This window comes from Crocodylus siamensis, chromosome 2 (genome assembly GCF_052110815.1).
Source record: "Crocodylus siamensis isolate JL-2025a chromosome 2, ASM5211081v1, whole genome shotgun sequence".
NCBI classification, from domain to species: Eukaryota; Metazoa; Chordata; order Crocodylia; family Crocodylidae; genus Crocodylus; species Crocodylus siamensis.
Window position 1 is genome coordinate 62,755,003 of NC_143396.1, and position 26,672 is coordinate 62,781,674.

Here is a 26,672-nt window from a genome sequence, read left to right on the forward strand (position 1 = left end):
TTTGAGGCAAACCCCAAACAAACCTCTAATGATTCCTGTTTCTCTCTAAAGGAAGCCTCAAGTGATTTCCTTTCCAGTTCATGGACATTCTTGAGTTCTGAAACAAATACCAAATTTGTAGAATTTTAGATTATTGCACAACCCCCACCCATATTTTAGAAGATTCATTAGTTCAAAGGATCATAAGTGTACATGCAGTAAAATTAGTAATGGCTATTACTCCTTGCAAACCAGATAAGCAGTCCATTTGCTTTTTAAGCATTTGTTGATCAATCTTCATATGCCCACACTACATGTAAATTGCCCGCTGAAGTGTCAGTTTGGAAAATATTGAACTATATGCAACATACGCACTAAGCAATCATACGCACTAAGCCAACCAAACAATAAACATGCATGCCAAATCACAACACTGCTACAGAGACAGCTGTAACTGATTCATCAAATGTTTCAGAGATCTCTAAAAGAAGAATTAATTTTCACTTTGTAAGAAAGTGGACTTCTTAGGACTTGCTCCTTAGATGTGGGGGGAGTTTCACCAGCGATTTCAGTGAAAGCAAAAACTGAGTCAATAGAAACTAGTAAGGATGAACAACTTCAACTAAAACATACTAAATTAAGATGCGCTACAGTCTTTAGAATCAGCAAGTTGCCTTAAAGGAATAGCTACAGATTGATCAAGTCATCTTTCCCCTATCCACCCCCAGGGGGAGGAACCGAATTCCAGATCTTGGTTCTGAGCTACTACCAGGAAGAAGAGTCAGCCAGAGAAATTCCCATTCTGACCTGGAAGGATCTAAAAGTGTCTTCTCTATATCCAGTTTCAAAGAAAGTTGATTTTGTATGGTTCCTTAACACCTATCAACAAAACTAGAAGCAGTGATTACGTCACTGAGCTTGAGATTTTGAAAGTAGTCAAGTTGACAGAGACATTTGCTAAGAAGACAGAGAAAGCATGCTTCTACATCTCTTGGACTGCTTTAAGAGTTCTCAGCATAAATACCCATTGTTTAACAGGCTGGCTTTAGACATTAATCCAATCATGTCATTACCTTCCTTGCACAATGAAGGCCTAGGTCGCAATGTGTGCACGGCTACCTAGGCATAGGGCAGGCTGTCAGGAGGAAGAAAAAAGGGGTAACAGCTTGCACTGCTGCTGCTGACCGGCAGGGGGAGTTCTCTCTGGTCGGCAGTACCACTGAAGGATTTAAAATGACTCTACTAATAGTAGAGTCATCACCAAGGACCCCCAGAGTCTCCTTATGAAGCAAATTGGGAGAGGGGAGGAGAAATCCCCTCCTCAGCTCCTCCCACTGGCACATTAAGCTGGGGACATCCTGCCTGGCTTGGGGTCTCCCAGGCAGTAGCAAGCTGGGGTGAGGGTCAGGAGGAATCCCTCCCACTAGTGCAGGGAGCAGGAGATATCCCCTGCCTGGCCACAGGCAGCCCAGATCTCCTAGGCCAGTGTTTCTCAACTGGTGGGACACGAAGGCCATCTAGGTGGGACGTGGAGAAGTGGCGGGCTTGCCGCCAGCACTTCCGGGTTTGCTTGTTGACTGGCTGCTGGGGGACTCCCCAAGCTCATCTTATCATGGTGGGACCAGGGATTTTGGGACCAATGGCTGGTGGGATGAAAGTTGGAAAAGGTTGAGAATCGCTGTCCTAGGCAGCAGCATGCAGAAGGCAGGGAGGGGAAACCCCCAATTTCCCCACACCAGGGCAGGGAAGGAGACTGTAGTACCCTGCCCAGCCACGAGTGCAGTCTGATGTGCTGGGCTGGGGAGAGCAGAGGAAGCAGGGGCCAGAGTTCTCCCTCCTCCCCTGTGTTTGCTGCTGCCCAGGAGACCAGGGATGCACTGTGGCTGGGCAAGGTAAACTGGTTCTGCTCCAGCCAAATAGGGTGTCCCTGGCTTCACACGTAGGTGAAGGCGAGTTGGGGGATATTTCCCTTCGCCCACCTCCTGTGCTTGCTGTTTCCCAGGAGATCCAGATGTGCTGTGGTAGGGCAGGTATCAGCTCATCTGCTCCATGCTCATATAGTGGGTGGAGAGCAAGGGGGTGTATTTCCCCTACAGAGTGCTGCTGAATAGTGGAAATGAACCTAGTGCTCAGAGTTATGTTGGAGCAGGAGTTTCCTCCCCTTTCTTTTTTTTTCTTTCCCAAAAGAAGCTTACATTGGAGATGGAGCAATGCACCCTGGGATGCCAGGGGGCCTGCATGTTGCTCTCACAATGTATTCCTTGCTACACATGAAAATAAAAGCTGGACAGCAACCAGCTATAAAAGTGAATACGCATTTTCGAGGTCTAACTTTATATCTGGTTGAAGCTTTGAACAGTGTGACAGGTGCTTTGCAAGTGTAGCTGGTCTCAGTTAATTATACAATTAACTAGTTAACTGCACAATATCTGTAACATGACAAATGAGCCCCAAAGAGAGGCTTGAACATAAAATAAAACTATTCAGTCCCAAAAGAATGTCAGTTAATGATTATCAATGCTGTTCCTGATTGGTAGGAACAATGAGAGCATATTAAAATGGCACATTTACTTGAAATGTTTATATGTGTAGCTTATCTACTGCCACTACTTGAAAGAAAAAAAACACCTACCTGAAAAAGAGGATTCATATTCTTTCTTCAGCTCTTCTATTTTTTCTGAGTGGCTTGTTTCAAGTTCTATCTTAAAGTTTTCATGTGTAATGTTTAAATTGTCAACCTGTAACACGAAAGCAAGTTTTTAGGAAGGTTTCTTTATTTTGTTTTTAGTATCCTTTCACATGCGCAGAATTGGAATTTTAAATGACAAAGTGAAGAATAAATTCACATGCAGCAGCCTTTTTACCCAGTAAACAATAGAAGGGAAGAATCCTCAAGTAAAAGCCAAAGTCAGCCAACAACCCACTGATTTGGAACATCCCCAACTCCAGCTCTTTATAAAAGTCAAATGTACTGACTAAACTAAAAATAACCTCACTGTTCACATAACTGCTAAAGTGGCATATACTGTGGTCTAGGTAGCACACAGAAATAAGTAGTGTAAGACAGAAGAAAATAAACCATCTGCAGTGCTTTGTAGATTTGAAAAAATGCTTAGGACTTGCTCAAAAACAGGTTTCATTACACACAGGCTTAAGGCTGGTGAGCTGGAAGGCAACAAGGAATTCAGATGCCAATTTTTTTTTCTGCTACACCTTTTAAACTACCATAGATACAAAACCATCATGAATTTGTAGCAAATTCATAACAAACCATGGGATTTCGGCACCCTCATTTAAAGATCTGAAAAGCGTATTTTAGTTTGAAACATTTTATAGTTATGATTAAGTGGAATTTAATCTCAAAGTAACAATTCAACTGGTCCCATTATTGGACAAAAACTGTGATTGTTGGGAGATGACTTACAGTAGACAGAAATGAATTTTTACACACTTTTTAAAACCTGTATACAACAAATAAGTCAGAAAACCTCTAGCTGGGATGTGAATATCCCCTACACAGAAAGCTTCCACAGCTCTATACTCCAGGGAACATTTCTAAATCAAATGTCACTGACTTGCATAGGTGACAGAAGGCTGGGGCTAATGGGGCTTAGACCCCCCCCGCCCACCAAATGCAGCTCCACTGCTCCAGCACTACTACCACACCCCACTGGCCCAGCACTGCGTTCAGTGTGCCACTCCACTTCCACATGTGGGAGGGAGGGGCAGGGATCAGGTGAGTGTGCCACACTCCATCCCCACCTTTCCTGTCCCCCCAAATAATATTTTTTTCCGCCGCCTATGCTGACCTGCTTTTGAAGTTGCTCTTTATATTTTTCAGCTTCTTCAATGCAGATACTTTGTAATTTCTCACACTCAGCAGTGTAAAACTCTTTAAGCCTTTCCTCCAGCTCCGCTAGATCGTTTTGGTGTTGCTGATTTAGCTTTTGCACGAATCCTTCGTAAGCAGCTTGTAACTCATTCCGGTCTTTCTCCAATTTCTCACAAGCTGCAGAAGTGGTTACTGAAAAAGTGGTCAAAAACTGTTAAAGCTACCATAATTCTGCCACTTCATCTCCAAACACTAAAGACAGCAGTGGACATTCCACATCGGACTAAAATTATGATGCAAACAATATGGCTGTAAAAATTAGTGCGACTTTCAGGGCTATTCTACAGGCTACTCTCCTGAAGAGCTCCTGGAAAATATATTAAAAATTTATAAACAGATTAGAGTAGATAGACAGACATATAGACCGCTCGGCTCTGTAGTGAGAGAAAAACAAATCAAGTAAAGTAGTTAAAGCTTCATGATAGCATTCTTGTCCACGCAGTGAATTTTCTGTATCTTGAACTGTCATGTTTGTGGGTTTGTTTTTTTTCCCCCCTGTTGTTGCCTTTTTTGTTTAATCAAAAAAAATTGGGGCACAGCTCCCTTCTGCCTTCTAGGGCAGTGCCCATCTCAGTGAGCCCCAGAGCAAAGCTGGTCTTTGACAGGGCTCCCAGTATGCCAGCCATGGCAAGGCAAGTAGAAAGTATTCTAATTTCTGGCTAGCCCTTGGCTTGCTCATTAGGGCACTCTACTGTGAAGATGAAGATGAAAGTCCAAACACCCCTCGGGCAGGGAGAGGGATGGAACGGGAAGAAAGAGGCTATAGACCTTAGTCATCCACTCCTGGGCAAGTGCCCATCAAATAGTCATTTGTGATGGATTCTTGGCAACTGAAACCTTGAGTATTCATATAATTTCCTGCACATTCTCAGGAGAAAAAGCACTGCAATGAAGCAAAGTGGCCAACAAAGCATGCTCAGAAGGACAAATCTAGTCTAAGGCAGAAATTGGATCTAAAAGTCTGTGCAAGTGACACTAAGCATCATCTGTGTCAGCTCTGGATGGCTAAATAGCATTGGACACCTGAAAGGGAAATAGGGTTTAAGCTGCTTGACACTCACCCCACTATCTTCCCTCACTGCCTACCCCGCTACCACCTGGCCTCCATGCAGTGGCAAGGGGGGCTACTTTAAGATGACCCTCCAACAACTCGATTTTATACATAGAAAAATATAAAAAAATTTATAAATTGTTTATGTATAGAATCGAATTATTGGAAGGTCATCTTAAATTCAGAGTTGTCTTGAAGTCAAATAAATACAGTAGATTTCTTGCAAAAAAGCTTTGGGATTTTGTAGGAAAAATTAATTTTGTGATTAGAATTAGTTCCAAGTACAGATAGTGATGTAGCAATGCATCTTACTGACAAGGCCAGCAGGAAGGTTCACTTCTGACGCCAAGCGAGTGTTTGAAATTAAACATCTAAAAATCTGACAAGATTGCCAACAGAAAAAGGGCAATATTCAAATAACTATTTGCTACAAGTAGTTTGCACAACCTACAAATTTATGTACAAAATAAGAGCAAGAACGGTATGTCACTGCACAAGACAATATATTGAAACACACTAAAAGACAAGCTGTGAAAAGAAAAAAAGGCAATCAATTCCCAATCTTAACCACTTACTGATGGTAATTTAATCCTGCAAAGAGAAAGCCTTAACTAATTCACACTCTTTTGGAGAGGTCTGTTAAACTCAATGTTTGTTTTTCCTTACCAAAATGGTCTTTAAAGTTAGCTTTGATAGAAACTCCTTCAGATACTGGAGCATGCTTTCCATCAAAGTAAAACCAGCTGTAGGGTTTGGGTTCGTTTGGGGTTTGGTTTTTTGTTTTTCTGGGGGGTTTTTCACACAATTTTCAACCTTTTAATAATAAATACACTCATTAGACAAATGGAAGCTTCATGGTTTTTATATCTCACCATTAACTGCACCATTCCTCCCTCTACAATAAAAGCACTTCCCTCCACAGATCCATATTTCAACCATGCTGCCGTTACATTTAATGGAAGTTGAACTAAGCAAGGTTACAAATTCAGAGAACAGGCACAAGAGATAAATGGCACAAAAGCCAGAGATCAAAGAAATACTTTCCACTTACCCATTAAGTCACTTCACTTGAGATTGCAGCACTCAAGCACTATTTCAAGCCTTCAAACTATGCTTCTTACTATAAGAAGCACTATATTTAGCAAGTACAAGTAAATTGACTGCACCTTTCAGTTAGGTCCAATAGCATTTTCTGCCACTTTGCAGCAGCCACTCACCTTGCACTCTGCCCCTCAATGCATTTAGTATGGAGAAAGTATTACAATATTTAGGCTATTTTACATCTTCCCATTGTAAGGGACTCTTGTAATGCTAACATCTACTCTGTTTGCAGAAGGACTTTGAAATTTGGCAAAGAAATACCGCTTTTTTGGTCCCATAAAATTAATTTCAGGTTTAACAAAGTGCCATCCCCATCTCACTTATGTTTAATAGAAAGATTCTGGAAGTGTGGCAGGATGGTAACCAAGAAGGAGCATTCTAGATGAGCAGAACTCATGACACCCTGTTGCAACACCACACACTACGTGAGCGATGTCTGGAAGATTTAAGAACAGGGCTGGACAGAAGAGCTCAGCCAAACTTCCAGTCCCCATATCATTCTCTCAGACTCGGCATGGGGAACTCAGCAGTTTATGCCTCCCAAGGAAGAATGGCATAGTGCAAGGTAGATGACTCCCACTCCACTCCATATCTTTTGTAAGTCAGGATAGCCTGAGCACCCTTCTCCTTCAACCATGCCTTGAATCAAGCACATAAGCATGATCAACTCATCTCCTTGCCTCCTTGCTTCTCAAGACACTCAAAAAGTAACTCAAATGCTTGCTTAGTATTGTCATCCCCAGAAGGGACGTGCAACTATTCAGAGGTCCTCTCTTCCCAAGGAAAGACTTGTTAAGACATGAAACAGGAAGCTCAACAACATGGAACTCCTTCTTTGTTTACTATGGACCTTCTCTAAAATTTTGCCAGGAACTACTTCCTTATGGCTTCACCCCCACTGGGTATAAAGGCCTGTTGATTTGCCTATTGCCTTGGAAAACTGCTTCTCAACCAACGAGTCATGCCTCCCCCTCCCCCCTGTGGGATGCTTGAAATTGAAAGTTGTAAAACCTTCTAAAATAAAAAAAATTCTTCGCCTGTTCCTTACATGCTGAAACTTCAAAACTCAAAGCTTCTCACAAGCATTCACATGTTAGAGACTGTTATTATCAGATTTGCTTTTTTTACTCCTGCTTTTATAGTGGATGTAATGATGAGAAAAATTTTACAATGCAATTAAAGGATTGTCAACTGGCAAGTCTGGAGAAACACTGCCTAAGTATGTCAGGTTTCAGGCTCCCCGTGTAATCTATTAAAATCAGCCTTTAGCCTACGGGCCAAATCCAGCCCATGACAATATGTCATCCAGTCCACAGGGCTCCGCATGTCTCTAGAAGTCTGGTGGCAGGGGAGAAGTAGCACTCCTCTCCCACTACCAAATCTCCAAATGTGTGGGGAGTCCTGTGCACAGAGTCCAGCACCCAAACCCAGCACACAGAGCTGAGTCCCAGGGCCCAATCCTGGCATGTCAGGCACAGTGCCATGTCCCTAGTACCCAATCCCAGGGCACAGGGGGCAGGAGGGTGTAGTGCCAGGTCCCAAGGGTCCAATCCTGGCACAGTGGGGTCTGACAGTGCTGCCAGGCCCCAGGGCTCAACCTAGCTCACAGACAGGCCCCAGAACCGGTGTAGCTGCTAGCAACCGCAGAGCCCGGGCTGGGGGGCAGGGGCACAAGCAGGGCATCCTGCCATTTACCCCTTGCCCTCATTTTGTTTTTCTGCTATGCCAGCACTCCGGCACCTTCCGAGGTAGGCATTGTGGTATTTTTCGGCACTTTAGCCAAAAAACATTACCCACCCCGGTTTAATACAATAGATTAACTGGATTTAATTAAGGGTTAAAATGGTCAATTTACTAACTCAAACACAATAAAATAGTTATCCCCAAGAGACTGTAAAGATCATTTATAAGCATTTATCTATGCAAGGCCCATGAGATTGAGCACCTCTCACCGTATCATGGTAATGACAAAGAGCTCCTTAATGCAGGATACCAGCAACCGAATGCCAGCACAAGAATGAAGAATATTTTAGCAGTATTTTGTGGGAGATGAGTGAAGATCAATTACAAATTGCAAGCATTTAACATCAACAGTTTTGTGATAGGCCTCTTATTTACTTTCTCTATTTTCTGGGAAGATTTATTTTTACCTTCCTTGGGACACCTCAGGTCTATTGGAAGCTTTTTTTCATTTAAATAATTATTAATACATTATTATTAAATATTAAACTATTTGGTTCAATGTCAAATAACTACATTTTTCATGCATTTTAAAAAAAACTTCTTGTTCATGCTTAGTAAAAGGAGTGCTTTATACTGAAGTTTCTATAAAATAAGTTAAAGCTACTTTTGTCACTGAGCTAATAACAAGACTACTGGCAGTAAAATGTTAAACCTGAAGTTCATATTCTTGGCTGGTCTGCTACAATGAGCAGAGAACCTGGTTTTCTCTGATAAAAAAAATCCCAATTTTTGGATTGAATCAGTGAAAACCAGGATCCATGATGAGACAGGTTGGCTAGTACCAGATTTGATTATTTGTAAATAGGCAAATGTTCAATGTAGAGGTGTCAGAACAACACCAGGAGTTCATGGCTTTTGCTCTCTTGAACAGCAATCCTATCAGTACACTTTTGCCCAACATGGGATAACTCCCGCCTCCCCCCAACTTACTTTGTAGCGCCTGGCAAATTAGAAGCCACAAAAATCTCATTTAAACCAACAGCTAATAAAGCTATTTAAGCATACCTCTGCCATGTCCATATGTTAAACATGTCAGCAGACATTAACAGCAAAGTTCACATTAATCTATAGTGTGTTTTTTAAGCGGTTTCAATAAATTAGGCATCACATAATGATGGTTGTTTTAAAGAGTACTTTGCAGAATTAAATAGAGGTACTGTACACATTAACAAAACAGATTTCTGTCTTGTACCCTGCCCTTTTTTTAAAGAGGGCAGAAACTTTACATATTTTCAGATGATGCTATTCTGGGTGGTGTAGCAGACATTTTGGAAGAGAAACCTAGGGTTCAAAATGATCTTGATAAGTTGGAGAAATGACCTGAAGTTAACTGGATGAAATTCAGTAAGGTCAAGTACAAAGCACTGCACTGAATGATTAAATGCTTCAATCATTTACAACAGAATGATCAAAAGGACCCAGGAGCTATAGTGGACCACAAGCAGCATGAGTTGCAAAAAAAGCCAACATACCGGGATGTGTTAACAGGAGCGTTACATACAAGTCACAGAAGTGATTCTTCCACTCTACTGAATTCTGGCAAGCCCTCATGAGGAGTACTAGGTAAGTTTTGGGCATCCTCCTTCAAGAAAGATGATGTGGGCAAATTAGAGAGTCCAGAGGAGATCAAAAAATGATCAGCGGTTTAGGAAGCACAACTTCAAAGAAAAGTTGGAGAAACTGGAATTATTTAATCCAGAAAAGAGATGGAAAGATTTGATAACAGTCTCCCAATACCAGAAAAAGTCATTACAAAAGAGAATGGTGACAGACTACAGCAGTGTTTCCCAACCTTTTCCAGCCTGAGGCACATTTACATTAATAACACTTCTCTGCTGCACACCTGTTAAGGCATTCCCCATCCTGATACTTATTGCAGCTCATTGCCATGGCAAAATTCCATGGCACACCTGTTTATTTCTGAAGGCACACTTCTATGCCACAGCACACTGATTGAGAAACACTGGACTATAGACTATTCACTGTGGCTGCACAAAAGAGGACAAGGAGCAATGTTATGAAATTACAATGAGGGAAAATTAGGTTGTATATTATTAAGAAAAACTGTCTTACCATGAAGGCAGTTAAGTACTAGAATAGATTACCTAGAGAGGTTGTGAAATCACCATCCCTGAAAGTTTAAGAGCAAGTTAGACTAGCACCAGGCTGGATGGTTTAGACAAAAAAGAACCTACCACAAGCAGGGGATTGTCCTAGATGACCTCTTCTGGTCCCTTCCAACCCTATTTTTCCAATTATTTTTATGATTAACTGAAAAATAGCTTCTAAAAACATCCCTTTTATAGTTGCTTGTTAAAACAAATTAGAAAAGTAAATTTTTAAGTGAATGCTGTATTCAATAAGGAAAAGTACAAAATACTGCACTTGCCATGTTCAAAACAATTGCCACTGTAATTTTAAGGGATATAATTGCTACTCAAGACATAACACTGTGCAGAAAATATTCAAATTTCTTCAAAGCAGATAGAAAAATCCTTGTGAACTTCATTTACAAAGCTAATGCATACAGATTTTGCTACTATGTCACAGTATTGCAGTGGATGAGATTTAACTCAGGGACAGACAAAAGAGTAAACAGAAGTTTGGATTTCCAAGTGCTGCATGCTTTTTCAAACCCTGTAAAATTGTTTATTACACCTTTGTTCCATCATGCATCATTTCGCATGGTGTGGGGTGGTTCAACCTGTGGCACATGCTAGAAGTGTTATAGGCAGTCTACGTTTGGCATCCAGCAAATCAGGAACGGCAGGAAACAAAGAAGAGCAGGAAACTAGACAGGGTGCACCAGGGCAAGGAGCAGAAAGCGTCGCACCAGATCGGGCATGGAAGGTGATCAGAGTGGTACCTGGAGAGTGCAGGGCTAAGTGGCGACACACCTGCTAAAAAAGGTTGGCTCCCACTGGTTTAGCAAGCTAAGAAAAAGCTAGTTTCTATATTTCACTTGTGTACTGATAAACAACTACAGAAAAAGCAAGGTGTTAACTAACTAGGGTTTACACATCTACTCTGGGACCTCTAAATGAATACATTTATGACCAAAGTTTTCAATGTTTATGGTTTCAGGCTGGGAATTGCAAAGAAGCTCAAGTTAAATATTTGACTGCTGCTGAATTTCTACTCCCAAAACCTTCAAAAAAACTGGAAAAAGAGGAACAGCATCCAGCTATCATTTTCTACATGAAATCACTGAAGATTCTATGCAAACTTTGGATAATCATAGCAACAAGATCACTATACACACCTGCATACCAAATTTTTAAAGGGTTTATAAACATTAATTAGGCTAAGAATTACCCCAGGAAAAAGGATAAAAACAGAACAGAACCCAGAAATTTGCTTGTTAAGCTCAACAGAGCGTAATCTAAGAAGCCTCACAGTGGTTTAGTATCCAGCAGTAGAATTATTAGAACAGATGTGCTCAAGCTTTTGGCCCCGTGGGCCAGATGAGAAAAGCAGGGTCAATCCATGGGTCAATCCAAAGCCCCATGCACCAGAATTAGGCTTTAGGCCTGACATCTTCCCCTCCCTGCCTTTGCATGCAAGGATCAGGCTGTGGGGCCAAGCACCACTCCTGCACACTGGGATCAGACCCGAGGAGCTAACCCCTCCTACCCCTGAGCACTGGGATTGGGCCTTTTGGGGCCTAGCCTTGCCCTTGCCTGGCTCTGCTCACTGGGACCAGGTGGCCGATTCAGGGAGCAGGACCCAAGGCTCCTCACACCTTGTTAAGGCAAGCTTCACTGAAAGTACCATACAATCATTTCTAGAGGTAAGCAGCTTGCTTTACCAATACTTTAGGACAGTGGTGCTCAACCTTTTGCTCCTACCAGCCAGCTGAGCAGTGCAGGGCTGGTCTGTGGGCTAGAGAGCCCTATACACCCTGATTGGACCCCAAGGGTCTGATGCTGCCCCCTCTCCCACCCTCATGTACCACCATCCCCTCCCAGCCCCCAACACTGGGTTTGGGCCACCCAGCCCTGCATACTGGGATCAAGTACTCAATCCAGCACTCTAGCAGTCTCAGCATCACATGTATTCAGCATCCCCATGTTTCAAAATGGTGGCAGGGGCACTTTAACTAAATCTTGCCAAATCAGCTGAATACACAAGAGAAAATGGTGGTGTGCTTTTGAACTAAAACACCTCAAAGATGGTCAAAATGTATTTGCTACTTTTTGGTCCTCTTGGGCCTTGTGCCCAAGCTAATTTTACCACCCCTATTAAACAGGCATTTTTAAAACAGTTGACCACTGCCAAGTCAGTAGGTATGTGAATCTGAAGGGCAAGAGAAGGATGAACAACTATACAGATTAAAGGGCAAGGTGGGGGGATAAAATATTTTTTGCTAGACATTAAGCAGACTGTCAGAGGACCGTTTGAATGAAGCTGAAATGCCAGTATTAAGCTTCCCATTTTGCATGACAGTATTTAAGTGTAAGCCTCAGTCCCAAACTAAGCAATATATCAGTAAAAAGGTTAAAAAAAGAAAGACATCAAGTTTTTCACTCCGATAGCTGATAAGTCTGCAACTTCATGTTAAAATTCCATGCAAAAAGTGAAAATGGAAATTTTAAAGATAAAAATACCCAATATCCTTATCAAACCATCAGCACTATCAGGCCTACCTACTTATATTGTATGAAAAATACCAAGCAAAGCAGGCATTTCATTTTCAATTTTGCACAATACAAAGCAAGAAAGCTGTTGTCAAAAAAATTAAATCTTACGACTTGTAATACATAAACAAAATATAACAAAATTAAAAGTTAGATGCAAACATTTGACACAGAGAAAAAGACTTTCTTGATAATTAGCTGTAGGATTCAATGGACCAGGATAAAAGCCAAGCTCAAATAACTCTGTTCTTGGCTGCCAGCAAATGCCCATCTTATCAATCACTACAGTAAAATAAAGCTGAAAATTAAGTGCAGCAGCTGCATGTAACCAGACCTATAAACACCATTCAGTTTGGCAGGGATAGTATTCATAACTTCGAAGTCATGATAAAAATAAGTTTTTAGCTTTTCAATAATAAATGACATGTACAAAACGCCAAAGCATAGGTTATTCTGTTCTAATAATACTACCACAGTGGGTCTCAACACAATGAAAACAATCTAGAAGAGCCCTATTTGCTTCACCTGCCACTGCATTTTAATTTCAAAATAGGTTTATTACAGGATTATACCACTTCAAGATTAAGGCCAAAAGACACCATTAAAACCTGTTAAATTCAACTTTAAAGTTGGCCAAACTAACCCTTCTGCCTTACAGTTAGTCTTCGGCATTATAGCTGTCCCCCAGGGTGATTTAAGCATTTAATGCTATTACTCCAATTGCATTTCCTGCTGTTTATTTTCTTTCTTTTACAGACTTGTAGGCAAATAAGTGTAAAATTTAGTAAAATTTATGTACCAAGTTTTGCAGCTTTGTTTAATGGACTTTGCCAGCAAATGTCTGTAGAAACAATTCACAATTTAGGCATCAAATAGTAATGAATATACAGACAATAACACAGAAAGTGAATGTTTTGGTCATCAGATACATGCTTCCTGAGGAGGCCATCCTCAGCTTACCCAGATCAGTGCCAGGAATTCAGTGAACCCAGGGTCATGCTGTCAAGACTCCAGAGAAATGCACTGCTTAAGCATTTGAACAGAAATCAGCCAGGGAATTCAGGACTGTTTTTACAATACCATGATAGCCGTCTCTCTCAACTCTTCAGTTTTGCTGCATTCCTCTTTCCCCCAAAATTAGGAAAGTGCATCCTTACCCAGTTCTCCTCGTAGGTTAACAAGCTCTTGAGATAACTCTTCATGATGTTTCAGCGCTTCCTCCCTCTGTGGAAAAAACCCCCCCAAAAAGCCACGTTAGTTATTAGTGTTTTACAGCCAGCCAATAATTACCTTGTGTGCAATCTGTAGAAAAACAATAGGAGAGGGGAGTGAGAAGCCAACATATGAATCATACAGGGTATGAGAGTTTTGCTGCCACAAACAGGCGGATGCTCCTCAGTCGTTAAGGAAGTTGTTCCTTAAAACGATTTTTTACAATTTTTTCCTAACACTGCCATTAGCTAGAAGAAATGTTGGAAGCAGGCATAAATTTTAGGATGAGTGTACCCCTGGCTGTTGACCCACAGGACAAGTTAGGCTAAGGCTATGCCATGCTGCACAAATACTTACTTTAAGATTATGGGCTCTGCGAAAAGTCAACAAGCCTAAACTGTGTTAGAAGCAGCTCAAGTCTTCTGTGCTGGGAAAGGGACGGGGCAAAGCTAAAAGGAAAAAAGTGGTAGAAGGCAGGATCCTCGGGGCTTACTGGACCGCCCTCACTGAAACGGGCCTCTGCAACACTAAACGGGGACAGGACAGTCTCCCAGTACGAGGGAGCGATCTGGGAAGGTCACAACACCAACCCAAAAGTCTCCAAGAGGCTCAAAAGTTGCAAGCTGCTTGTGCGCAAAGTCCACGAGCTCCTGGAAGAGGTGGGGGATGCTGCACTGAACTTATGGGCATCAATGGAGCAGGCTGACCGCTGGGAAGAACCTATTCCTACAGCACTGTATGCCAACACCAGGTGAGTACTCCATTGGGCACGACCTTGGCAGAAGAGCCCGTCCTGAGCAGAATGACGCATGGACCTCTTGGCCATCCCCGTGGGAAGGTGGCGTCCAGAGGGTGGCGTGGTGGGCACTTCAGAGAAAGCTGCGGTCTTTGCAAAAAGCCCAGACAGGGCAAAGGCGGTTGGCACGGAGCCAGGGGACCAGCCAGATTTGGAAGTTGGTAATGAAAGGGGAAAAAGAGAGGAAGGAAGGGGCACCAGCCCCCTTCTCCTTAAGGAGGCTCAGCTGAAAGCAGAGGGGACAAAGCAGCCCACGCAGGACCCTGGCCCCCCACGTGCCCCCGCACAAGGCCGAGGCCGGCGGCGCCCCCCGCCCCGCGCACCTGCCCGGCCCCCGCCCCGCCCCGCCCCGCAGTTACCCCGGAGGCGGCGCAGGGGGCAGCGAGGCACGTCCTGCTGCTGGAGCAGCCCATGGCCGCCCGCTCCGCGCCGCGCCGCGCCCCGGGCACAGGTGGGCGACCCCCGCCCGGCCGCGCCGCGAGCCTGCTGCGCGGTGCAGTTACCGTACTTCTCGCACCGCCCCCCCGCCCCGCAGGAGCGCTCGCCGCAGCCTCTGCAATTGGCACCGGCTGCCAGCGAGCGCTTAAAGCCGCAGCCCGGCCTCCCTCCCAGCCACGAGCCACAGCCGCTTACTCCAGCGCGGGGAGAGGGGGAAGCCCCCACGCTCGGGAAGGGCGTTTATTTTCAGCCGACGCAGCGCCGTGCGCTGGGGGGCGGAGGAGGGGCACTGCTCCCCCCCCAGCACAGCCGTACTTGGTCATCTACTTTTTTTGAATACCTGCTACACCAGTCACTACGGTAGGGCCCCCCCCGCGCGGCCACGGGGCAGGGAGGCGCCCGGATCCCGCGGGGCCGCAGCACTGCTCTCCCGCACTGCCCCTTGTGTGGCCTCAGGCAGGAGCGGCTCAGCGCACAGGCCGGCCAGGCTGCTCCTGCCACACTGCTGGTTCCCTTCCCCCAGCGCTCACCTGGGCAGTAGGTCTCCTCCTCCTCTGCCCCCTACTTGCCCCCTTTTCCTCCCCACACCCCAAGCCGACTTCCTACGTCCTTGCCCTTTGCTGACGCTATAACCCGCCCCAGCAGGGCAGCCCCGTCTGCCACCTCTCCAAAGAGTGACCCTCTAAACTCTTCCAACTGCCACCTGTCTGGGTGGCAGCACCTGCCATAAGCCAAGGCTGCTGCCCTTTGAGGCAGAGCCAGGAAGCTCTTGGTGACCTACAGTGGTTCCCAAATCTCCGACCGATTGCACACTACCAATTTAAAATGACAACCTTAAGTACCACCAGCAAATCTTGGTCATATAAAGTCATTGTAATAAATCTGTTAACATGTACCCCTGGCAGGCTGTCTGCATACCACTGGTGCTACCCCTGCCACAGATTGGGAACCACTGACCTACACAGATGAGCTTCAGTTCCCTGGTGTCATTAAGGCAGTGGTTCTGTGAATTAAGCAGCTCCAATCTCAAAAACAAAAAATTAGATCTATTACAGTGCTCACCTTGAAGCAGGGCAAGGCACTGGGGATGACCTAAGCCTGCTCTCTCATGATGCACACCTCAAAAGGCCCCAGCACTGAGAATCAAGCGCAGGTTGAGAATCGCTGCACTAGTCTCTAACAATGCCCTAGAGCAAAGCAGCGGGGCTGCCACCTTTCAATGCTCAGTGGAACTGCTGGCACCGCTGGCAGGGAAGCTCTTCTACCTCTGCCATCTGGTTAGCAAGTGGCAACCACACTTGCTGCTTCTGCCCACATTGGAGTACAAAGCACAACCCACTTTTAGCCAATCCAGTAACAACAATGAAGCAGCTGTCCACTCCTTAAGGGCAAGAACTGAGTTTATAATGGTGTTAAAGCAGAACACTATGTTTAGCTTACTTTCACTGAAGGGGGAAAAAAAGAATCCTTTTAGCTGGGGCAGGGTTGTTTTTTATTTTTTTATGGCTTTAAGACATACCTATGAAGGCAAGAACTTGGATTTTGCTAAACACAAAAGGTTCCAGAAAACTGAAGAACCCACTAAAAAGCCAGTAATTGCAATAAACAGTACAAATTACACGCCCAAATTTATGGAGCCTGTTTAAAAGGGAAAAAAATTTCTGCAGCCAGCCATAACAGAATTACACTGCCAGACACGCAGAAGCTAAAATAACTATTATAGAGATTTATGGAACATTAATTTTCAAAAGCCCATGAACAAATTAAGGTGTCAAGTATTACAAATATACTACTCATATGAAACTTCAGGAAAGAGGTATGGGCTGGGCTCCCCCTCTACTTTTACTTTTTTTGTGAAGTTTGTATCTCAGTGTATAAAAGACAATTTAGGCCTGGAGATTTGCCAGGGTAGCTACAAAATGTATCAAAAAAGCAAATTTAAAAGTTGGGTTCTAGATACAATAGCATTAGGTTTGGGATTCTGCATCTAGGCATTTGTAAAATGCTAACTACTGCACTTACATATCAGAGATGTGAAAAAAAAAAATCTTACATTCGAAAGCTCCTCTAACTTGATCGCAGCTACATAGTTGGTCCAATAAGAGCATCCTTACCTTACCTTATTCTCCAATAAGAAATCCTTACCTCTTGCGCACCCACTTATTAGCAAAGATCCTGTTTTCTCCCCCAATTAAATAACAAAACAAAATGCAAATTCTCTGATAAAACCCCTAAAATCCGTGATTAATATGAAAGGCCCCCCACAGCCCTGCTCATGCCCCTCACTCCCAGCCCATAGTCCCTGCTCCCCTAGCCCTACCAGAGGTGGCCTCCAGCTGCCAGGGCCATGGGGCCAGGGACCAGTGTCTGCAGCCCTCTGCCCCTGGCAGGAGGTTGAGGCTGCTGCAGTGGAGTGGAGCCCAGCTCCCCCACTCCCCTGCCGCAGGCTTGGGTTGGGGGCATGGGTGACTGGTGCCACAAGTCAAGGAAGGGCAGGTGATCGGGGAAGAGGGTAGGGGGTCACCAGTCAGTGATCAGGGAGGAGGGTGGGGGGTCTGCTGGGGCCAGTCGCGCTGACTAGGGAGTTCTTTGCCACCAATCTTGCTCACCAAGAAGCAGGCGCGTGCTGCTTCTGGAAGTCCTGTGGCCACTTCCAGAAGCAGCACCGCCACTTTTTCTGGCAACCCCGTTCCCCAGCTGGCCCTCACAGAGGGGGGCACTGGTGCTCCTACTTGCCCCATGGCTGAATGGGGAGGGTGGCCTAACAGGGGCTGCACATGCACCCCCTATGCATTGCCACTCGCTGAGGGGGGCAACTCCCTGCAACTGCACATACTCCCAGAGGGCAGTGGGAGCTACGCCCCCAGATCTGTGCACAGGGCAGGGCTCCCTGCACTCCTGCCCTCCCCCCAGGCCTCTGCAGCCTAGCGGGTGCAACCCAGCACTGCAGGGTAGAGTGGGGCTGCGCAGGAAACCTTGCTGCTGCTACAAACCCCGCACTGCCATGGCAATGTGGCTCTCCACGTGCAGCAGCAATGAGGGGCACAACCCTGTGCCACCACAGTCATGTGCACAGAGGACATGTCACCAGGGCAGCACAGAGCTTGCAGTGGCAAGCAGCTAGCCTGTGTGGCCCCACTCTGCCCTGTAGCACCAGGTCCTACCTGCTGAGCTGTGGAGGCTCTGGGGGAGGGCAACAAGTTGGGAGCCTGAGCCTGCAGTGGGCAGCCCACCCCCAACACTTACCGGTGCACAGATCTGGGGGGGGGGGCACATGCCCCTCTGCCCCCCAAGAGTGCATGTGGCGTGGGGGAGCCGGCTTCTCCCCCCACCTCCTGGACAAGCCACCTGCGACCTCGTCTCACTCCCTGCTGGGACTCTGCAGCCATGCATTGCAGCCCCAGGCCACAAGCCCCAGCCCTGCCCAACTCCCTCCCTCCTTCCCTATGGGGAAGCCTTGCCTCAATCCCTCCCCCACCACTTATCTGCAGGAGCTGCTTTGCAGGCACATGCACATGACAACCCCTGCCTGACCACCCTCCACTTGCTCCCTCCTAGCCCGTTGCCGGCTGGAACCCTGCCAGCTTGCAGAGGGCTTGCTGCAACACTGTAAAATCTGCAGGTTTCTCTGCTAAAATGAGAAATCCATGTTTTACTCCATTTTTCTGTGGGAAATAGAAAACCCAGATCCCTGCTTATTATGTAGATTAATTTAGTAACTAGATTTATGGCAGTCACATGGTTTGGTATTACATGCAAGAGAAAAAGTGCTGAAAATAACTAATCCTGAATATATGGGAAATCTACAAAATAAATGTAGAATATAGTATTCAAAAATACAGAGATGAGATAACGTTTAGAGTAGCTGTTTTCCATTTCTGTAAAATATGACATCATATTATTATTACTACAACATCATAGTATTTTGGCCCAAAATATATGTGCTGTGCAAGATTAAGTTTAAACTAAGACTAGAAATTGAGAGCAGTCCAAAAAGGACTGGATGACAGGAAAAATAAAACTACTGATCCAGTACAGGCTTACTGATGAGCTTCAAAAATCTAAGATTTCACCCAGATCCTTAGGTCTGCTTATTTTTTCAAATAAGTCTAGTGTTAATAAAATATTCCATTTTAAGCAAGGATCTATCTACTCAAATCACTGAGGGAACAAGTACCGGTAGTCATCTTTCCAAAATGTGTGACAATTATTTATAAGGCAACTGGTATGGCCTAGGCACATCATCATTATCACTGCATCACAAGACCAAGTAGGAAAGTTAAAAAACTGGTCTCTTCCTTTTTCAAGCACAGGAAACAGACACATTTCAGCCGAAGTCAGTGTTTTCCAGACCTGATTCTGGGAAGCGACAAAATTGTCAGGGGGCTGGGTGGAGCAATAAGAGTCTGTGCTAGGTCTACAGTGAAGACATATCAAGTTTGAAGAAAGGGGTTCAAGTCTTTGTCATAGTGTGTCTGTTCTTCAGGACCAGCGCTCATGTACTTGCTGCATGAGAAGAATTTGGGCAGGTTTTAAAAATGTGCTAAATATTTCATCTGTGGTAAGTCTGAGGGCAGAGGTCCAGGAGGACAGAGCTCAGTGCACCTGACTACAGTCAGACGTAATGCAAGACTGGACTGGGAGAGAAACAGTGCCTCGGCTAAGAACTTTGGAATGCGAATGTGTGTGAAATCTCAGATTTTCGAAGTTCATCTGTAGCCTGCACTGCTTTAGCAATTTGTTTTTCCTGTCAGCCAGTCCTTTTTGCAACAACCTGGAATGCAAGCAGGCCTTTTTAGTGATCTTTTATAAATACAGGGCAGAAGGACTAACTATATGAGAAAAATAGGAGCAACTGCCAACAGCTACTCTGCTCCAATGATGGAATGAAAAAAATCCTACTTTTATGCTTAATATGTCTTATATTTCCATTTCAAGAGCTGCAAGTCATATTTTGCTTTGTGGCATTCCTTCATTACATGTAAAAAATTTATAATCCCTTCAATACCTTGCTTTTCTACTTGAGAAGCCATAAAAGACACGGTAATCTGGTTTTAGTTTTGTTTGTTGCCTAATAAACTAGTATTGTACGTGTGTTACTACTTACAAATACCTTACACTGTAAATCCTAAATACACTTGACTTCTTGCTTTTGCAATCAGGATAAATTTTCATTTGAAATTGTCTTTAAGTTGTTAAATGGAAACATGGTCCTAAATAATAAGCAAGTTACCCTTTATATGTTGTAATGTCTGGCCTTTTTGAAAAGATTCATTTTATGTACAGATGCGATAAACCACTTACCATGCACTCTTGGCCTCCTCACTTGCACTTTGCTCACACATTCAACTTCCCTGGGACTGCCAGAAAGACATTCCAAGCCTCTGAGCGGCTTTGAACATTTTTAAGAAGTTACCCATCTGGAAAAGCTGTTTTCCATCCTTCAGAGAATGTGAGTTCTCAGCTCTTAAGTCTACATCACTGAGATTCAGGCTTACAGTATTCTGTACTGTGGTACATTTTTAAAATACTGCATATCAGGATTAGAAAAAGAAAACTGAAAACATCTAGGGGTCTTCCATGAGCTTGTTATCAGATTTTAGGGTTCATACCCCTTTTGAGGGTCTGGGGAAATTTGAGGGGTGGTGGTGCTTAATATAGTTGCAAAGTTACAGATGAATCCTGGCTATTGAGAAACCCATCTGGGTTCTCTCAGTACCACAAGCCTGCTTTTAAAAAGCCACGATAAAAAATGAGCAATAATAAACATTAATTCTCAACTTAGCTAAAATTATTTTATATATGTTATATATAAAATGGCATATAGAAATACATGAGAAATTATATAATGGTTCTCGCAACACTTGTTTGAACTGAGCTATGCAGCTCATTTGTAACTTCATATTTGATAGTTCTGCTTTAAAGTAGTGTACTGCCAGTTTATATTTTTCATGTAGTCCTTATGCTACATGCAGTTTTATATACAAATGTATCATTTTAATCTCTCCTCCTGGAGCTGATCACAATTTTCTCTATAGCATTCTTGCTAGAAAAAGAGCTATAGAACTATACGTACTTCTATTTACAAACATTAGAGCCTAGTACAGACATTCAGGGGCATTAGGGGGGAGGTTAAACTGGATCAAAGGTTGCCTGATATCAGGTAAGTCAGGATGGGAAGAACAGCAGTGGGAGTTAACGGTCCAGTAGGCTGGACAAGATCGGGGGTCTTCCAGGGTATGGGGGAAGAGATGCAATCCATGGGGGGGCAGGCACTTGCAGGTAGGGAGGGGGGTAGGGGAGGCATGACCTGCAGGCAAACATACTCCCACCCCCCTCCCACCTCTCCTCCCCATTGGAATTTACTTGCTCAGCTCCAGTAGTGGTGAACACTGATAAAAGTGGTTGTACCCGAAGTGGCATGTGGGATTGAGGGTTGAGAAGACTGCCTGGTCATGGGGAGGGGGGGAAAGCAAGAGGCCAGTGGGCAAACAAATAGCACAGGAGGAGCGGGGGTTGTGGGGCGGGGCCGGGCCGGGGGGGGGGCAGTGAAGAGTGAAAAGAGCAGCCCCAGGCCTGGGACCAGTTGCTTGGATTCCCCAGCCCTGGGGCAGCACAGGGAAAAATGTAGAGATGTTCCATGCACCAGTTTGATTTAAATCAAATAAAGCTTGATACTATGTAGATCCAAGTTCATCTTAAACCAAGTTCTGCAATTTTTAGACCAGTTTGTGTACATGGAACTTCTGTACAATTACAGGCTTAGACTGACTGCCAGTCACCGAGACTGGGTCTGTAAGTGTACGGTTTGCACCAAGATGAGCAAATTTTAAAACTGTGCAGCCATTCTGAACCTGTTTTAACCTCCCCAAATGTCTGTGCTTATCTTACGACTACTTCCTTAAAAAACTGATTAATCAAATTAACTATTTTTGTCCACAGCTACTTTGTCTCCTTTCAAATTATTTTACATTTTCTTCTTTAACATACTTCATCAATGACTATCTACCTAATCAATAATTCCCCCCTGCCATATTAACATGGAACAAAAGCTATACAATACGAATACATAAATATATCAGGACCTTTCAACTGCAGCAGTTTGCCTTAGATATGTCTTCCTGCCTTCCACCTAACTCAGAAGGTAATGTTCTTTAGGTAGGGACCTGCTAGCTTTAATGTTAAGTGTCATGCACATAGATACATAACAGGGCAGCTCCATGTCTTGAGCAGCTTCAGTGCACAGGGCAGTACTGGCTGCTTTGCTGTCAGTGTCTAGCCACAGCCATGGCAACTTTTGCATCTCCCCACGCCCCATAGGCCCAAGTTGCATTCCCCTTCCCTTTGCTATACAACTACACAACTATGTGTTTGCATAAACACTTATACAGTAATAGTTCCCAAGCTGTGGTCCATAAGTCACTGCTGATAAAAAAAAAAAATATATATATATAAAAAAAAGAACCTATATCCTTTTCAATTCCTCAACTGCAATACAAGAATCCTGAAACACCTTAAATGCTTCCTCACTATTACTCTTCCATGTAAAGAACGGTACCACATTTAAAGTTTGAGTCCAGACCAATCAGTTACATCAGTAATTTGATCTACTCAAGGGGGTACCGATCTGGAGGAACTGGGTACTGTTGCTGCCTGAGTCACTATACTACTTGGCAAACAAATCCTTTGCTCCTTTCTTCAATTTATTCATTTGTAAAATGGAAACATACCACACACTTCCCTTTTTCAAGTATTATGATCACTGTGTGAAAAGTGTTCAGAGCTAAATATAAAAACATTAGAACATGGCTTTTAAAAGAGGGGCACTTATTCAACAGGGAAATGTGCTACAACAGAGTAAGAGTTAATCACTTCAGTTGATTACATAACACACCAATTCATCAGCACAGAGAAAAGGAAGCACTTAAAATGATCTACTCTTGTTTTTATGGTGTTCTACCATTTAACCTTAGGAAGGAAAGCCTGATGAGTGTTGCTGTCACACTGCAGCCCCAATATTAAACTAGGAAAAAAAAAAAAAAAGTTTATTTGAGAAATTATGGGTAGGTGTAATGAACTGTGGTTTCATTTATTTGCAAATACTTCTTGAGATTTGAGTCTATAAACCTACCCACTTACCCACCAATTTGCAAGAACTTGGTTTGAAGCCTGCCCACCCCCACTTTTCTTTTCTTAAACAGGAAAGTACACCCATAATGGATAATGCTCCATAGCATGTAACATGCCATCTTGATCCTAGTAGTAGCTTGTATCAGGATGGACCATCACAAATTGTAATGCATCTGTTCTTCAGGACACACTGCTGGCCACAGGTCACAAGATGGAACCAACAAATCACATTTTTTGCAAGCCACACTTCAGTTATCCATATTTTCATCATCAACTGATTGTAACCTAGAGGCAACTTACATATGTCGACTCATGGCTGCTCCAATAGCCATTCAGTAACATTAGAGACTTAATAGATTTCATAGACATTAGGGCCGGAAGGGACCTTGGGAGATCATTGAGTCCAGCCCCCTGCCCCAGGGGCAGGAAGCCAGCTGGGGTCATAGGATCCCAACAAGATAAACATCCAAATTCCTCTTGAAGGCGTTCAAAGTAGGTGCTTGAACCACCTCTGGCAGCAGTCTATTATATTTACTTGTCTAGTTTGCCATACTTATGCAATCTGAATAATACCTCTCTACCTGCTGTCGCTCTACATGTACATAGTATTGTCAATGGTTCTGTATACAAAACAGATGAAAGTCTGGCACTTACAAATTTAAGGTCCCAAAGTTGGGACACATGGAGATAATTTGGGTCCTTCAGGCAAGCTAACAATGAAACTGCATGTTATGATATACCAATCAAATTTGAATACTGATTTTGTGTCAAAAGTTGCATTAGACAAATATGTTGTGGTGAATTTCCTTAACAGCCTACTAGCAGTATATCTGATCAAGATTAAAAACAAAACAAAACAACCCCCCCCCCAAAACACACACACACAAAACCCAAAACCTACCATCCATCTTTAATTCTGTATAGAAGACAGAGAAGTTAAGCAGTATAATTCAGAACACAACTGCTTAGATATTTCCTGTTTGTTTGTAAAACCTGTTTGAAAGCAGATGTTTTCAATATAAATCGCAAGCAAATTTGTTACAGGATCCCCAACATAACTTGTTTCAGAGTGCCATTAAAAATGAACTCTCTGAACCACAACCCATGCCAGATTTTGTAAGGTATATCCATGTCCTCCAGGTTCCTTTTAAAAGTTTATCATCATCACCACCATCTTCCTGCCCACCTCAAGGATTAACAGTACCAAAAAGTTTTTATTAGAGCTATTCCAAGGAGGTGTTGCAGGGAACAAGAGTGTAATTAATTTCTACACTTATCCCTACTGAATGAGGAAGAGGTAAGTCCCATTCTCCCCCTGTAACACCACTGCTCACTAGTTAAAGAGAAGTCCCACAACCACCACGGTATTCGGGAGCTGCATTTGTAGTCAACAAGCTTCCCTGAAGTTATAGATTCATAGATGTTAGGGGCTGGATGGGACCTTACAAAATCATCAGGTCCAGCCCCCCTGCTCTTGGGCAGGAAAGACTGCTGGGGTTAGATGACCCCAGCAAAGTGGGCATCAAGACGCTTTTTGAAGATTGCCAGGGTGAGTGATTGTACCTGCTCGGGGGGAGGTGGAGTTGCCAGTATACTATTTATTCCATTTTTTTAATGGAACATTTTATAAAGCAAGCTATTTTCACTATACCTTGCCTTATTACTTAAAACAGGTTTAAAATTAAAACCTGTACTAAAAGTTCTTATATCACCAGTAGTTTGAGTGATGTTGCAGCCCTGATGCTAGAGCAAGAATTTTTTGGGGTAGCCTTTTATTAGGAGAGGAGATCTTGGACAAGCTTTCAGGTACCATTCCTGAAAAGACCATTCCCCAGGTCTGATAAAAATCAAAACACGCTGTTTGGTTGTCTCATCTATACCCATCACAAATGAATATTGACATGGTTTCTATAAAAAGAAGCAGACCTGAGGAAGGGTACCTTGTGCCAACAAGATCCTCCTTCCCTTATTTGTCCACTAGTTTAGTAGCTTCCTAAAAGGGGTGGCGGGGATTAGAAATAATTGTGCTAAATTTCTTTAACACCTATTTAAAGGTATCGGTCATTTGGACAGCCAGCATCTTCTGAACCAGAATTACCTATCCGCAATGTGTTTCACTGCAAACCCTATACAAAAAGACTTTATTAGGTATTTTTTCTGGAACCCAAACTACAGCATTTCAGACGCAGTCAGTACAATGCTGCCTAATCTTATTAGAGCAGGGACGGGCAAGTATTTCTGGCAGAGGACTGCTTACTGAGTTTTGGCAAGCCATCGAGGGCCACGTAACAGGCAGCCAGGGACAGATTAATATTAATTTTCTTAATTTTGGGGGGGCCCTGCAGGCCAGATAGAATGGCCTGGTGGGCCACATCCAGCCCCCAGGATGCATTTTGCCCACCCCTGTATTACAACATCACAGCAGTTAACAATTCCTTACCTAATAGCATATTATACTTTATTTAGTATCTATTTAGGTGGTCTAATTCAGTATGTTTTATAGTAAAATACAATCTGGTTATACTTTTAAAAATCCACCAGTTCAAAATAAACATCTGCAGCCTCTCATCCACCAAATTTCATAGAATCATTGAGAAGTTGCACTGGAAGGGACTTTGAACCGTCATCTAGTCCAACCCCCTACTTAAGGCAAGTTGATCACTATCCTATACAAATCCACTGTCAGGGCTGCCTAGGTTAGACAAGACAAAACACCATAACCTGCCACAGATAAAGCAGGGGGACCACAGTCGCCACTGTCCTACTTCTGTAAAAGGTTTAAATTAAGACCACTTTGAAATACTTTCCCCATCCTGTTTCCATTGACAGCTTCTGTAGCCTCAGTTTTTTCATCTCTTAGCTCTTTACTGGGGAAATACATTGCTGTATCATTAACAGAGCAGTGTACACTTGCAGTCAAACAGTCCTATTACACTAAAGAAGAAGCTAAACAAAGAACTATTGCCAAAATCTCATATTTAAGATACTCACTACTTGTGGCAACTACACGCTTTGTATAGCGTATATTTTAGTTTTAACCTCTGTTCTCGGAGCGCTTCTCAGGTGTAATTTTCCAGGCTTGATTGGTCTACAAGTGGATGTTTTTTGAAATGTCTGAAGAACATTTGAATTATTTCAGTAAGAAGAACAAGAAAATCCTTACATGATTAAAAACCATGTCATTACGTTGGACTGTTGGAATTAAAGACTGAAGAGTGGAAAGGAAAAATACCTTGGAGTCTTCTGGTGAAAACTGTTTGAGATTTTGTCAAGTTACATTTTGAAATTTCAGCTCTTCAGTTATCATAGTAAGTTTAACACACAAAACAGCAGTACTTTTAACCTATTTTAAGCTACAAACTGAATAAGGGAGGACCGCCTCAGAGTACTGCCCATTGCAGTTGAAAGCTTTATGTATACTATGTGATGCACGATGACTTTATACCTCAGTGGGTAGAAAAGGCCGACACAAGACTCCTTTTCTTAACTTTGTCTATCTGGCAGGGCAATGAAGCTGACAAGTAAGATCAGTACTTCCAAGACTGCAGGTTCTTTTTAAAACCCTAGGAAATTCCATAAAAAGCTGTCACTCATGTTTTGATGATTGCACAGATAAACCCCCAGACAGCAAATTCCAAATTTACAGCTACTCATGCACTGATGAGAAAGAAGCCAGTTAAAAAAAATTACCCT

General features: G+C 43.5%; 1 protein-coding gene across 4 annotated transcripts in view; it reads right to left on the reverse strand.

Moving 5' to 3' along the window:
- Positions 1 to 26,672, reverse strand: part of MTUS1 (microtubule associated scaffold protein 1) — a 162,352-nt gene that overhangs the window by 8,192 nt on the left and 127,488 nt on the right. For 3 of the 4 annotated variants that reach the window (XM_090036017.1, XM_090036019.1, XM_090036020.1), the window contains 4 exons: positions 13,561 to 13,627; positions 3,789 to 4,003; positions 2,612 to 2,717; positions 24 to 97 (listed from right to left, as the gene is read on the reverse strand). In XM_090036017.1, the coding sequence (XP_089892143.1) occupies positions 24 to 97; positions 2,612 to 2,717; positions 3,789 to 4,003; positions 13,561 to 13,627 (462 nt within the window). Of the gene's footprint in view, positions 1 to 23; positions 98 to 2,611; positions 2,718 to 3,788; positions 4,004 to 13,560; positions 13,628 to 14,770; positions 14,915 to 26,672 lie in introns of those variants that run through there. The other variant, XM_090036021.1, reaches the window with a different exon arrangement.